This window comes from Pelobates fuscus, chromosome 1 (genome assembly GCF_036172605.1).
Source record: "Pelobates fuscus isolate aPelFus1 chromosome 1, aPelFus1.pri, whole genome shotgun sequence".
In the NCBI taxonomy this organism is placed as follows: Eukaryota; Metazoa; Chordata; class Amphibia; order Anura; family Pelobatidae; genus Pelobates; species Pelobates fuscus.
The window spans coordinates 266,721,826-266,736,841 of record NC_086317.1 but is presented as its reverse complement, the minus strand read 5'-3'; the positions used below and the strand labels follow the sequence as shown (position 1 = coordinate 266,736,841).

General features: G+C 40.6%; 1 protein-coding gene across 1 annotated transcript; it reads right to left on the bottom strand.

Moving 5' to 3' along the window:
- Positions 1 to 2,715: 2,715 nt before the first annotated feature.
- Positions 2,716 to 14,665, bottom strand: GEMIN4 (gem nuclear organelle associated protein 4). The gene is made up of 3 exons (XM_063457181.1): positions 14,583 to 14,665; positions 9,946 to 9,999; positions 2,716 to 7,038 (listed from the first exon to the last, which is right to left on the bottom strand). The coding sequence occupies exons 2-3, from the start codon at positions 9,983 to 9,985 to the stop codon at positions 3,836 to 3,838; spliced, it is 3,243 nt and encodes a 1,080-aa protein (XP_063313251.1). The 5' UTR covers positions 9,986 to 9,999; positions 14,583 to 14,665; the 3' UTR covers positions 2,716 to 3,835.
- Positions 14,666 to 15,016: the final 351 nt, after the last annotated feature.

Sequence of the window (15,016 nt, the reverse complement as noted above, 5' to 3'; positions counted from 1 at the left end):
CCAGAGAAAAGGAACGGGTCCCTCCTTGTTTGTTGATATAAGTCACTGTAGTGGCATTGGCATTTTGCAGATATGTTTCCCATGTGTGCTCACCAAAAGCCTACTAATGCATCTGAGGTAACAAGAATGAAACTTATCATATCCTGCCAAATTATCATAAGTTGATTTAGTGACAAGTGCTCTCTGTTCCATGTTTCCAGAATGTTTCTCTGTAATGTGTTGACCAACAGAAATTCTTCCCCAAACTTCCAAACTCTCCTTTCACCCATCTCAAACCTCACCTGCCATCTACAACTCCACTCTCTCCTCTCAACTAGATATCATGACACTCTTAGATTTGAATGTAGCAAGTGCTCCCAATTACAACCTTGGCACACCAAGTTGACCCGATACCTCAAAAAATTATCAATGACAGTGCTGGAGAAAGTCTCTTTTAGCGTCAAACTTCCTCTACTATAATATTGCACACTCAAACAGCCTGACTTTTTAGACTGCAAAATAAAACTTCTTCAATACCCACCTAGCCATGCTCTCCCGTGAATCCAAAAGCCTCTTTCACAAGTAACTCTCTTCTTCGCCCTGTTGCTGCTCCTCCTCCAACTAATTTGACCGCTACAAAATCACAACTCACTTCACTCAGATTTCTACAATCAGGGAAAAGATCTCTCACCAATCTATCTCACGTATTTATCTTCCTCGCTCCCTCCCCTGTTCTGTGCTCACTAAGCAGTAATGTAAATACTGCCTTTTCTCTGAAAATTAAAAAGCCTGCAGGGAAATACTATACATATCAGAACAACTACATTATGATGTAGTTGTTCTGGTGAATATAGTGTCCCTTTAATTAGCTTATGTAAGAATTCATCAGGAAATGCTAAATCCTCATCAGAAAAAGTATCAGAATCTTTAGAAGAACTACCCGAGGAATCACTAATTAAGTCTAAAGATTCTTCATGTTCACGCTTCTTATTTTTCTGAAAGAGAGTCTTAAGTTCCATACAGGGGTTACAGATGACTTGAATTGCCGCTTCCCAAAAGTTTGTTGAAGGCTGGACAGGAACCAAGACAGGAAAGAGGAAACCTCAGCTTTCTTAGATTCTTCCGCTACCTCTTAAGAACAAAATACTACAGATTTTCTTTTTATACCCATCAGGCATCGGATGACTACAGGATGCACAGATAAGGTGCCTGGACTTGGATAGACATTTTCCTTTCCCGCGCTTGTTCCAAATCATTATGTATTTTTAAACAAATTTAGGTTTTTTAGCTACCTCCAATGGCCGTGAGAGGGTATGCCCACCTGCCAGTCAAGGCAGACCTCTCAGGTGGGTCCTAACTCTAACCATTCACCTTGCTTCCTTGAGCTTCTGGCAAAGATATCTCTAATGAGAAAGAAATGGGTATTTATATATATATATTCCTACATGCTTATTACATGCTTTCCTGACAGGTTTCCCAGAGGTTTCAGTATTAGACATACAAGAAATGAAATTAAAGAAAAATACCTGACTAAACTAAACTGGGGACAAGAGGAATAATTAAAAAGTAAAAGCAAAAAGTCTTACCTTGTTAGGCCTTAGGGTATGCTGGAGGGCTGGTGAGAGCATACCTACAACAGAGCTGAACTATGTAGTTGTTGCTGGGTATAAAAAGTCTCCAAGGCCTTCCTGTTTGAATTTGGCGCCAAAGCACTACAATCTCTTGGTGGAACACATCGCCACCAGTACATGCGTTCCACCTAAACAGCCTCCCAGCCATGCACACACACACGCCACTTCCAGCACGGACTGGGCGGATGTCAGAGTGTGAAAAGCAGGTACCTGGCATGCCTTTCAGCGCTCGAAGATAAAAGAGCCCGGCCACACTCTGAACTAACCCCTCTCCAGCCGCAGCACCACATGTGGAAAATAAAAAAAGTGAGTCCTATCTACCCTGCCAAAGATAGGCAGACAACAAGGGCATTTGGGGTATTTTAAAGCAAAGAGGTGGAGGATGAGGAGGGGCCTGCCTATTTTGCTGCAAGAGAAGGGTGTTGCACTGTCTCTAAACTGGGGGGAGGGGGTGGCTTATTTTTTGAGAGCTTATCCTTAAAAGGTTACTCCACTGATTTTGGTTGGATTAACCTCTTTTGTGCTTGATCGCACCCTATACCAATGGACAAAATTTAAATATAAAGGCTTGCCAGGGGATGGTTGTTAAGGAGGAAGGACAGAGGGGAAGACAGAGGCAGCACAGGGGGTGTGCCACCATTGGCTGATATTAGCATGCTGTGCGTGTTGGTGTCAGATGCCAAATTTTGCACAGAATTGACATTAGCCAGTCCAGAATTTTGTTTGACACTGCCTGAGTTATACATCCACCGGGGAAGGGGTTAAGCTCTGCAGTGCAGCATTTCAAAGCAAAATGCTGCAGATACAGATTCCAAAACACTGAAGTTGGTGCTCGGAGTATAACTTTAGTAAATAAGTGAATCAAAATGGGGAAATCAATGTTTTTCCAATTCCGATAACTTGAGATAGACTGATGTTTGTAGCAAGTAATGAATCAGCTACTCATGATATGGTTGTATTATTTCCCATATCTCCATGTGGAAGCTTGTCTGACTGGTTTGGATGTTTTACTTATCTTGATCCCATTGAAGTAATTAAAACAAATTAACAGGTAGCACATGACCGTTTTTTTTTTCTGGCATCACACTATTCATGTACACTTTTAGACACAACTTTATTAATCTAGACATTGGAATCTTGGACTATGAAAGTTCAAAAACAATTAATTTTTAACATTAACACAATGTACTTATTCTGTTTTAAATTAAAGAGACTAGACTTTAGACTAGCTTAAATAATAACCATCTGCGTTTTTGGGCCATTGTTGTTACTGTGGAAACTAGTGTTTTTCTACACTTTAAGCCATGTAAGAGTAAAAGAAGCTTACAAGCATGACGATTTAACATCTAGGTTAGACATGAACACACTACAACTATCACTAAAATGGTATAATGTTCTATTACTCTTGGAGTGGAAAGAATATGCATAAGCTGTGTTTTGCCATCTAAAAGGAAACGTTTACATATCTAGAGCTTTCACAAGTTCTCCAGTTCACTACAAACCCACTCTATTCTACAGATAAATCAATACAATGGACCGACCATCAAAAGGTTTAAATGAGACAAGTATGCAAATTATGGTAGCAGTTACCATTAAAAAGATATGCATATCTAAAGATTGCTTGTGTCTCTTCCTATCAGACTGCTGCCATGAATGTCAATGCATTCTCCCGCCATACTTTTATGCAGCTTTGCGCAGTGGCTAGTGTGAAGCAATGAATTGTGTATTTGTACCACAATGCCATTGAAATATAAAGGACGGGCAGACTAAGATGTTGAGTTAAAGCAGTTTTCCTGTCAGTAGGTTCATAATGTCAGGACTACACTGATGGTACCAAGCTAATTTTATTATTAAAACAAATGAATACGGTGTTTCATTTTTAAAGCATTTATTGTGCAATCTTTGTATAATCAAGTGTTTGGGGAAGTACCAAGACATGGTACCAACATGCAGCAGATCCCAGTAGTGTAACTATTACATAACTGTGATATAGAAGTATAAGTCACACTACATACGTCTCAAGATTGCATATCTCTACATCAGCTGGAAATACATTTAAGCAGAATTCTTTAGAAAAATGTATTAGCTATGATGGCTGTTTTTTGGTAGCATCCTAAACCAAATGATGGCCAGTAACTGCATAACCTAACTCTGAAAGAGTTAATGAGGAATAACATATTCCACAATACCAGTGCATGAGGACCTGGGAATGCAGATATCGCCCGCTAGAGTTTGCCAATTTTCTGCATTAAAGTAATGCGATGTTGGTCATTACTCACATTCTCTGTAATAGACTTCAAGAAATGTCTCTCGTTGGCTCTTCTGAGCAAGCAGTTTGTAGAAGTGTCTGTTGATCTCAGGGTTTCATACAATGAGAGAATTTCAAGTGACAGAATGTAAAGAGGTTCACATGTGTTGTCAGGCATCATGGCAATTATATGGAGCACATGGCAGAATACCTGAGTGTAAATGAATAAGACTTCCTGTACATAATCTGATTCTTTCCCTTCTTGCTGCAGTTGGAGGTTACACCCCGACAAGGTCTGCTTGACTGTATCCAGTATATAAGATATACAAGAACTGTAAAGTCGTGCAATATGCTTGTGTCCTTCATGAGAAAGCCATTCGGAACAGCTAGAGCTACAGAGAAGCTGGAATCCTCGAAGTAGGAGAATGGAGAACTGAAGGTTGAATGCAAAAGGCCGCAGGTTCAGAAGAGGCATATGTTGCACGTATTCCAGAGTGTAAGGTACATGGAGTATTTGCCTGTGCAGAAGGTCACACACCACTTGGATCAGAAGACTGCATTCCGTTGAACAACACCATGGTAGGACCTGGATCATTGCTACAAGGAACCCTTTACTAAACAGGTTGACTTCTTCTGGGTTTTCTGTATTGACGGACAGAAGGGAGAGCATTTGGTCTTTCATCTCAACTGAGATACAACAACATTCCAACCATGCTAAGAGTCCTGTACCAAGACCATACTCTGGAAAGTCAAGTGCTGTCCACTCGTTCTCGGATAGGTTGCAAAGCTCAAATAACGAAGCAGGAACTTCTTTTTTGAAATGCTCTCCATAAATAGGATGCAGTCTGATGCACACTACCCAATCCAAATGCTCCATTTTTCTGTGTAGCCAAAATAGAGACTTGTTCCATGTTTCCAGGGCATGTTCAGCTTCTGGCATGATTGCACTACACAGTAGTTTAATTATGTCAACAATTAATTCTTTGGAGCCCAGGGTAAGGCAATATGGTTTATCAGATGGCTGCCAGTACTTTGTATAGATGTTAAGAAGTTTACAAAGAGACAAAAGAAGTGGAAATGGAGAACAAGACAAAACCCAGTGTTTGCCAAATGTCTGTACAGGTTTTGCACATAGAGCTTTATGAAGAATGTGTAAGCACAGCTCAACATGAACACATTCCTCTAAAATATATGGAAGAACAAAAGTCCTGACAACTTCTTCTGGCTGAAGAAGACTGATGGCAGTAGTATTATCGGAGGACTCAGAAGGCTCCATGAGATAGGTCAGTAGAGATAGGAATTGGTTCTCCTCCTTTACAGATGAAAGTTTCCCCCAACATGTATCCATTAAGCACTGAGTTAATAAAGAGCTAGAGTTTTCTGCATTATTTAAATCCTTAAAACGTAAGGCAGGGAGAGAAGTCAAAATTTTGCCTAAAAATATATGAGCACCATCGTTGACCACTGCAAAGTGGCATGCTTTGTTTACAACTGCTTCGGGGTTCAACAACGCCAGTTTGGCTACCCGAGAAACTGCTTTACTAACACTGAAGTCAGTCACACTTTGAGAAATTTGATTAAAAGTTATGTTAAGCTCTTCCTGGAAATTATCGGTGAATGCCTCCATAGTGTGCAAAAGTCCTTTATTGCCCCATGAAGATAAAACTCTCATCAGCAAAGTATCTTTCTCTGCTAAAGAAATTTCCAAAAAGAGGCTTAAAATTACCTCTGAAACTTGACGTACTTCTTTGATTTTAACATTGCTTTGTGTAGAAACAGCATTTACTACAGTTTGCAGCAATATAAATATTAAGTCAGTCTCCTTAAAGTGGGCTTTGTTCTTTGTAAGACAATTTATCCAAGCACGAGAAAAAGCCCAAGTGGTCTCTGAAGCAAAAACGGAGCAGACTTCTTTGTAACGTGCCGCTTTATCATCAATTATTTTCATAGCAATTGACGCAATAATCTCACTATCGTTCAAATTAGAAGTCAAAATAATATTTGAGGGTTTCTCTAGAAGTCTTGAAATACATTCTGCCAGTTCTAAAGCACTGCCTCTCTGTTCCTCTGGAAATGTATCTGTATTCTCTGATACAATCAAGATTTTGTGTAAAGATGAAATACTCTCTGCCATTCTATAGACTTCATAGCTAATCTCTTTGCCATCATTTATATAATTTTGTAACTCGTCTCCCCATTGAAGAAGTAGATCTTTAAGAATATCGAGGCCAAAATGTTGAGCACCTCGTAGTAATCTAAACTTTGAAGCAGCACTTCCACTTTGTATGATCCTCTCTCCTTCTCGAATCACTTCCAAGAGGCTGTGATCTTTGGCTCCTGTGCTATGAAAATGAACGATAGCAGCAAGTTTTTCCAAATACAGCCTTACGGGAAGAGATTCAAACTCCTTCTCTAGGAAAGCAGAGGAACATAACATTTCTGCCAAGTTTGCAACGGTGTAGCATTTCAGCTTGCTATTCTCTATGTGCTGCCTAATTTTATGAAGACCTTCTAGAAAGACTGTAAGAATTTTGTCAGCAGGAGTGAGTGTCTGCTCTGGATCATGCTTAAATCGCTTCGAGCTTGGGCAAGATTCATTGGACATCTGTAAAAGGTAACTAGAAGCAATAGAAGAAAATAACACAGATGTCTCATCCAGTTGATTATTGCTGCTTTTCATGATTTCCCACCACAAATCCAAAAAGAAAGTAACATCCTCCAAAGAGGTCTCATCGCAAATATGCTGCACAATTATCGACACTTCTTCAACCCAAAAATCTGTAGGAAGCGCTATGAGCAACTCTGCAAATATGTTTGCTGATTTGGTTGTTTTAAGAAGTTCAAAGAAGACTGTGTGATTTATTTTCGGGATAAGGTTTTCCACTGGAAAAAAAACATCCTCTTTCCATTTCCTCTCAATGTCAGTGTCTGAATTTACAGTCAACCCAGGCCTGCAAGAAAGAATTTTGGCCCAAAGCATAGCAATGGTTCTTTTCTTCCATTCGTGGCTGTGCGAACCATTGCCTGAGCTTATTTCCTTTAAAGCACTGGTAACCGGCTTTTCAATGAGAAGCCAGTCAGATTTCTTTGCTTCCAACAAAGTTTTTGGAGTGATAAGTTTTTCTGCTAGTAGGAAGGCTCCCTGCAGCACCACCGTCTGTTCACATATATTCCAGCTTCCTGTATGAAAAGAAAAATAAATAAACTACAAAGAAATATTTCAAGAACATCGCTGTGCCTGAAATAAACTGTTATTGTTTTTCTTCAAGCTAATAACATGCCATTGTTATTTTTACGCAATATGACAGGAGCTTTGTTTAAAGAGGGATATGTTTTGAATAACTAACGATGCTAAACCCTATAAAAATGTTTTTTTTGCTAAAGAGCATGAAAAAAGGATCAAGGTAAATAAAATAAATCAAACTGTAATAAATTGTAAATAACCAGCTATGAACAAATTTTACATTTTCCTATTTATGTCACCTTATATGTGCTAATTGAGGGATTTTTTTATGCAACATTTCTTATAAATTGTAAATTTTATCTGAGCACTGTACATAGATTAATAAATTGGTACAGTCATCAGTGAGTGAGGCCCAAAATGGAACAATGCGGGAAATTTAGCAAGATGTTTCAAAGTAATATGAGCCATTTCTAGGATATTTTTCTGGTGTGAATGATCAATTATTACTTTTTTCTCTAGCTCATTCCGTTAATTAATATTTTCTGGAGTTCTCTCACACCACTTATTGTTGCTTAGAAAGCAAGGCTGAGTATCCTTAGTCACAAGATTTTGGAGGCACAAAAATCTGCTAAAATATACAAAGAAAAATGTGACATGTTTCACACTACTTTTAAAACTACTTAAAAATGTTACCCCCCCTTAAATAAAAAAAAATAAAAAAAGGCTATGAAACCTTTATTGAAAGTCCTAAGTGCTGCAAAGCAATCTCTTTGTTGATGATTTGTGTGACATATCTTTTTGATAGATATTAACAGAAATATTGGGTAAAAAATAATTTTAATACTACTTTACAAATATCTCAAATCTGTCCTCTATAAAGTAGACATGTCATATAAAATGAAGAAGCAGTGCTAAATATATATATCTTCGCAAGCCCTTGCACTCAGACTAATAAATTAAATGCCAGGTGCATATATAGCCATAGCCTTAATATAAAAATAGAAAATAATGGCTTGCACTCACAGTCTTTGCAGATAAATAAAATTCCTTTATTCAAGATATTCCATAAAACGAGTTGTGGTGGGGAAGGGGTTTTCATCCACACTTTTTTTTCCCCACCACAACTCTTTTGGTATGTACTTTACAAGTAATGCCAAGCCTCCATAGCAAGCCAGAAACCAACCTAATGAGTGGCATTAACAACGAAACAGCTGTCCATGAGTGGTTCACTGGCTTTGCTCCTCTTCCTGAATTGTGTTTCACAGCTGTTGTATACAGCAGACACATACTCCAAGGAATCCATGTATAAAGTGGAATTATGAGGCAAAAATGTGGTTCTTTGTTGACCTCATTTGCATACACCTACCCAGAATCCCCTGCAGTAGTGAGAGCACTGTTAATATTGATATATCTATCTATCTATCTATCTATCTTACAGGAACACTATGGGCACTCAAACCACTTCATCTCAATAAAGTGATGGGAGTTGAGCGCAGGACTTATCTTTCTGCATTTGTATCCATTTTTTGTATTACCCAGCCTTGTTACAATGCAGCCGCCCATCCCATGTGTTCCCTATTAAGGGTTAATAATGTATAGGGGTGTATATAAAAAAATACCCCTTTCAGTCTCATTAGAGTTTTTTGCCAGAGGCTCAAGGAAGCAAGGTGAATGGTTAGAGTTAGGACCCACCTAGGGGGGTCTGCCTTGATGTTGGCAGGTGGGCTCATCCTCTCATGGCCATTGGAGGTAACTAAAAGACCTCCATTTGTTTTAAAAATACATAGGGATAAAGGAGAGAGCGCAGGTAACTAGTTTTTCTTTGGACTTCCTATCATGTATGGCCCTAAAAAGGCCATGTACACGTCAGATGTATTAAAATACGTCTGACGTGTGCAGGAGAGAGAAGGCACTGTGTGCGCGCCTTCTCTCTCCTGCCTGTAATCAGAGGAGGGGGGCGGGCAAAGACGTGAGCTGAGTTGTCAGTCAGCTCAGCTCGCAGCCGCGCATGCGCGGTAGTGAGCTCACGACTTAATAGGGCATTTATGCCACCTTATGAAGTATGTGCGCATGTGTGGCGAAGCCGCGCATGCGCACAAGGGAGCAATGACGCTTCCGAATGGAAGCGTCTGATTGCTCCCTGCTCGCGCCCGCCTATTTCGTCATTTTAAAGGGAAACTCCAGTGCCAGAAAAACGATCCGTTTTTCTGGCACTGGAGGGTCCCTCTCCCTCCCACCCACCAATCCCCGGTTACTGAAGGGGTGAAAACCCCTTCAGTGACTTACCTGGGACAGCGGCGATGTCCCTCGCCGCTGTCTCCGCCTCCGCGACGCTCCTCCTAGTGATTACGTCAGCCGGTGGGCGAGACTGATCTCGCTCACCGGCCGAGGAGACCTAATGCGCATGCGCGGAAATTCCGCGCATGCGCATTACGTCTCCCCATAGGAAAGCATTGAAAAATCATTTCAATGCTTTCCTATGGGGTTTTGAGCGACGCTGGAGGTCCTCACACAGCGTGAGGACGTCCAGCGACGCTCTAGCACAGGAAACCTGTGCTAGAACCCAGGAAGTGACCTCTAGTAGACAGCCACTAGAGGTGGAGTTAACCCTGCAATGTAAATATTGCAGTTTATGAAAAACTGCAATAATTACACTTGCAGGGTTAAGGGTAGTGGGAGTTGGCACCCAGACCACTCCAATGAGCAGAAGTGGTCTGGGTGCCTACAGTGTCCCTTTAATGAAACCGGGGGCGCGGCATCACAAAGCTCCCGGCACTGAAACGAGGTGAGTAAAAAGGGCTGCCTGGAGTGTCCCTTTAAGTATGGTACATCTTATCTCTAGAATATGAAGGCAGACAATACATTTTCCAAAGAAAAATCAAAAGACAAACATGATTACTTACCAAACTCCATGGTCTTGACTCTTGTTCCCAACTCATTCATGGCCTTTCAATAACCTATAACGCAGTAAAATATATATATATTTTTGCAACTAAATTTTGGATTTTAATTGAAGTTTATTTTAGAATAAATGGATACATCAAACAATAGCAATAGCATCCAAATAAAGTGGAATATAAATTAGAGAAGAGAAAAAAAAACAACACAAGAACAGTAATTATTCATGTGCATGCATTATATCCTGACCTCTTTGTGAAACACATGTAGGCTAGAAGTAAGTAATAATTAGTGCAGCCTATCAGGATACGTAAACTATTTGGACAGACTTTTTAAGGTAGTCTCCTTCTTGGTCACATAAGTTGTTAATGTATGATTGTTTTCATGAAGAATTAAGTCTTCATCATTAAGTGTCTCCCCTAGTTCAGCCTTCCATTTTTCTTTATATGGAGGAAAATGGAAAGCAGTGTGTAGAAAAGTGATTTTTTGCCTAGACTTCTAGAGCAGGGGTTCCCAATCCAGTCCATACAGTGGCGTACACACAATCCATGGGGCCCCTGTGTGAAACTGATCTGTGGGTCCCTCCCTATCCCCCCCCCCCCCCCCAACAGACACACACATACATACAGACAGACACATACATACAAACAGACAGGAACACAGACACATACATACATACAGACAGATAAACACAAACACGCACACATAATTAATTCACCCTCCTGTTTCCTACCTTTTAGGTGCAGAAGGGTGACTTTCCAGTGGTGGCTCAGGTGGATGGGAGTCAGAGTTCCCACTCTGACTCCCTCTGCTTCCTCCCACGCGGTCTGTGTGTTAGCTGGCAGGAGTGACGTGCAGTCACTTCCTCCCAGCTTGTGATGTCATAACAGGGGGCCCGGTCGCTCTGTTAAAGCGCGCAACGCTGACCGGGCACCGTAACAATCCATCTCCATTGGGTGGCCCTGACAGCATGGGCCACCTGATGGACCCCTAGGACGGCAGCCCCGGCGGTTTCCCGCTCGGGCTGGGGGCGCAAAAGATGGTGGCAAGTACACGGTCGCAGGGGTCCACAGTGCGGCCGGGCCCCCTGGAGTGACGGGCCCGGTCGCAGCTGCGACCGCAGTATGTACGCCAGTGAGTCCATAAGTACCCCCTACCAGTCCAGAATGTAGGGATTACACCTTGGACACAACTGGGCAATCCCTAAATCATGGACTGTTAGAGGGTACTTGAGGACTGGGTTGGGAACCACTGATCTAGAGGATCACCTACAGAGACTTCAAGGGGAATGACCAATGTAGTGGGTATAAAGTTCAAGTAGAAATCTAAAAATGTAAAACCTGCCTCTCTCTCCAGGTATTCAGGTTGGCATATTATTGATACCGGAGAAACTGACGGAAGCCAAGCACAGAGAGATGGACACAGGTTTCTTCAGGAAGGAAGAGATTCTGTATTCGGTTCACCGATCGGGACTCAGAGGGACTAATGTCACCAAAATACAACAAGTTCTGAGCCCCGGACAATAGTGTAGGCTCCTTATATAAGCATGTAACTCCACCTATAAGTAGCTCCACCCACACATTCTCTTACCCAATTAAACGAACAAGAACTAACTTCCTGTTTGACCGCATGGCTTGCCCAGCACAATGGAGGAGGGGAATACTACATCCGGTATTCTCGCACATGCTCCGTACACTACTGATCGTATCTTTGCCACGTGCAACCAACCGACCGATACACCAGTATAAGCACGTACACATGCCACGTGGTAATCTCGGCCTACTAAATTTATTTTTACCGAGATTCCACCACATTATGAGGAAGTTTATCAAAGTATCACCAACAATTTTCCATTTCATTTTGGCACAGTTGAACCAATCTGTCAGATTAATTCATCTGTTGGTTTTTTGCAGCCACTATGACAGCATTTTTTTTAATGTGCACTTTCACAACAGATTTATGAATAGTTCTGCTACTTTTTCCCCCAGACAGGAAAGATTTTTCCGGGACTATACATTTAATGCTCTTCTGAAATGGAAATTACTGTGAAAAATGATTGCATTTACTATGAAGAAGCAATTGCTTTTTAGATCTCTTTAATAAATAGGATCAAAAAAATGATGAAATTGAATTGCTATTTTTAGAACATTTTGATGAATATCCCCAAATGTGTTTCTCGTAACACTAAAAAAAAGGAGGCTTTTTTCTAGTTCCAGGGGAGGAGAGTCTCTGTATCAATAGCTATGGAATGGAGCTGTGGAATTCACTAGCTTCAGGCCACCAGTAGGTAGCACCTTGATCAATGATGGAAGCCAAGGAAAATAAATATCCTGAAGTTGTCCTTTAATTTCACTGACCTAGGGATATTATGGCTATGGAGAACTTTGAAAAGTAGATCAAACTGAACAGCCTTATAGTAAGTGAATAGTTCAGTTCAGTTCATGCAGCTTACCTTTAGAGAACCTACCACTTATATGACCCCATAAAAAGTGCAAGTTGTCTGGAACTGCCTGAAACAAAGGGAGAGTAATAAACCCAAATATATTGATTCAATAAAATATTTGTTAATGCAAATCATGAGTCAAATAGATGAATAAGCCCCCTTAAGGACACATGACATGTGTGACATGTCATGATTCCCTTTTATTCCAGATGTTTGGTCATTAAGGGGTTAAAGGGATACTCTAAGCACCAAATCCACATCAACTCGACAAATCCCAGGTACCAGGTCCCAAGGTGACTAGGAATTTTGTCCTGGCGCCTGAGTGTTTGTCACTGGGTGTAGAGACACTTTGTCTGAAAAAACAGCGTTTACATTTAAAAGCCTACAGGGTCAGGGTATAGACACTAGAACCACTACATTAAGCTGCAGTGGTTTTGGTGGCAATAGTGGCCCTTTAAGAATTGTATTTTTGTTGTTAAAAATAAAGCTTTGTTAATTTTAAAAAAAAAAACAATTTAAAGTATTTGCCATCAGCATTGCAAATGCTTCCCATAGAGAAGCATTGGATTCAATGATTCTCATTTAGAAGTATCCGTTTGGCTAAGCGCAGTAGGGCCACAATGCTTCTCTATGACAAGCATTGGATTGGCTTGAGATTAATTGTCAGAATGATTTAAGACGCAGAGAAGCATCTGCCGCTCTGAGACGAGTTTTACTGCCTTTTTTTTACATTTAAAGATAACTCTGCTGACAATATAGCTCTTATAACAAATTAGTAGATATAACCACAAAGAAAACGTGCATGTATATTTGTCTGTTTTCTTTGGAAGTATATGAAAAAGCAGCTTGCAAGAACTGCAGACCTGCTTTCTGGAACCTTTGCAAATTCTCCTATTGTTTCCAGGCAAATCATTTCAGTCATGGCTTTCCTATTTTTTTCAGTGAGATGTAATACAGCACTGAAAAGGGGGGGAAGGCAGGCACTACCCAAGCTCACCTGCCGCTTCCGTTAGCTCTGTGGAGTTGAAAGAAGTGGAAGAAAACCTCCCTGGATGTATGAATGTAAATCAGAGAAGTGTTTTTACCACGATTATGAAAGTGCTGATTTCTATTGAAATTGACACTTTTATAAATGTCACAAATATGTGCTTTATGCACATTATGGTGGATTGTTCATTTAAAGCAGCAGTGTCACCCTCCAGGCAAAATAAGCATTTCATAAAGATACAATCATTTTTTTGAAATACCCATATTGACTGTAAGAATTTCACTGAAATTGCAACCCAGTCAAAAAATATAGTGAGACAAAATGTCAGTATTTTTCTAACGTCTGAAACTTGGGTGGAGCCACCGTCGTCAAGCCTGGTCAATCCCCCCAGCCATAGACTTCACTGCTGTACTCTCATGAGAGTACAGCAAGGACTTCGGCTCCTGGAATTGAAGTGGCAGGAGCAACAGAGGACTGGCAGGAAGTTATGGCGGTGCCAATGAGGGACATGCTCAGGTGAAAAAAAAACTTACACCTCTGCCTAGCCACCCTGGTCACTGGACCCCCAGCAGCGTTGTCACGGTCGGTGGTCTTTACAAATTATGCTAAGTCTCCAGACAGGGGCAGTTCCACTTTAAGACGAGGTACCAACAATCTGTATAGATAGAGAAGACTCCAACTTTACAAGTAAACATATCTATTTATAATATAAGATGTCATAATGTTCCTTTAACAATAATTTGTGACAATGCAATTGGACACATTAACAAATCAAATCAATGATGGCTAATATGTTATACTGTAACTGTTATGGACTGTACTTCTAATGATCAGCCGTCCTGCTGGTTAAGCATTATACTTAACATAATACCAAGCAGATACTCAGACAAAAGGCAGTGTTCACGGATATATTATGCATGGGGAACTCACAACGTGGGTAAAAAGGTTTGTTGTCTGTAACAAAATAATAACCTAAGTGGGAACGCACACTACTTGTAAGTTAATTGAACTGTTAGCCTAGTTTTCCAGGGCAGATGATATTTCTCTGCAACCAGTATGTCTAGTATAGAATTCACGGACAACTCCTACAAACATATTATAATAAATCAAATATCATTATATGTTGATTAATAGACTTTCGGTTAAGATATAATTACTACTAAAAAGAAAAAGGACCACATGCTCACATATGTGATTATTACAAAGCTCACCTGTCGGGAAAGCAGTGACTGCAAGACACCACCTACAAACAGGAGAGCAGGAAGCTAAGTCACATGGCCCGCAGCTTTCTCCCCACCGCTTCTGCCGAGACCGTGACGTCATTAGAAAGCGACGCGGCAATGCATCCAGCATGGTGGGGAAGCATAGTTTGAGTGCTATTCCTGTTCACATCAGCCTTCTGTTTGCAGTTGATTCATACCACATACGTTTCGGCTAAGTTTTTTTTATATTTTTAAACCTGCATTTCTGTTTGAGGAAGAAGGATATAATAAGTACTGTATTTGTGGCCATTGCTTTTACTAAACATGGGAAACCTGCAACGCGCCCGAATGAGCAGTGTTATTTAAAGGGATCTTATCTGAAATTTACATTTTAGCACCCAGACCACTTAATCTCATTGAAGTGATGTGTGTACAGTGTCCCT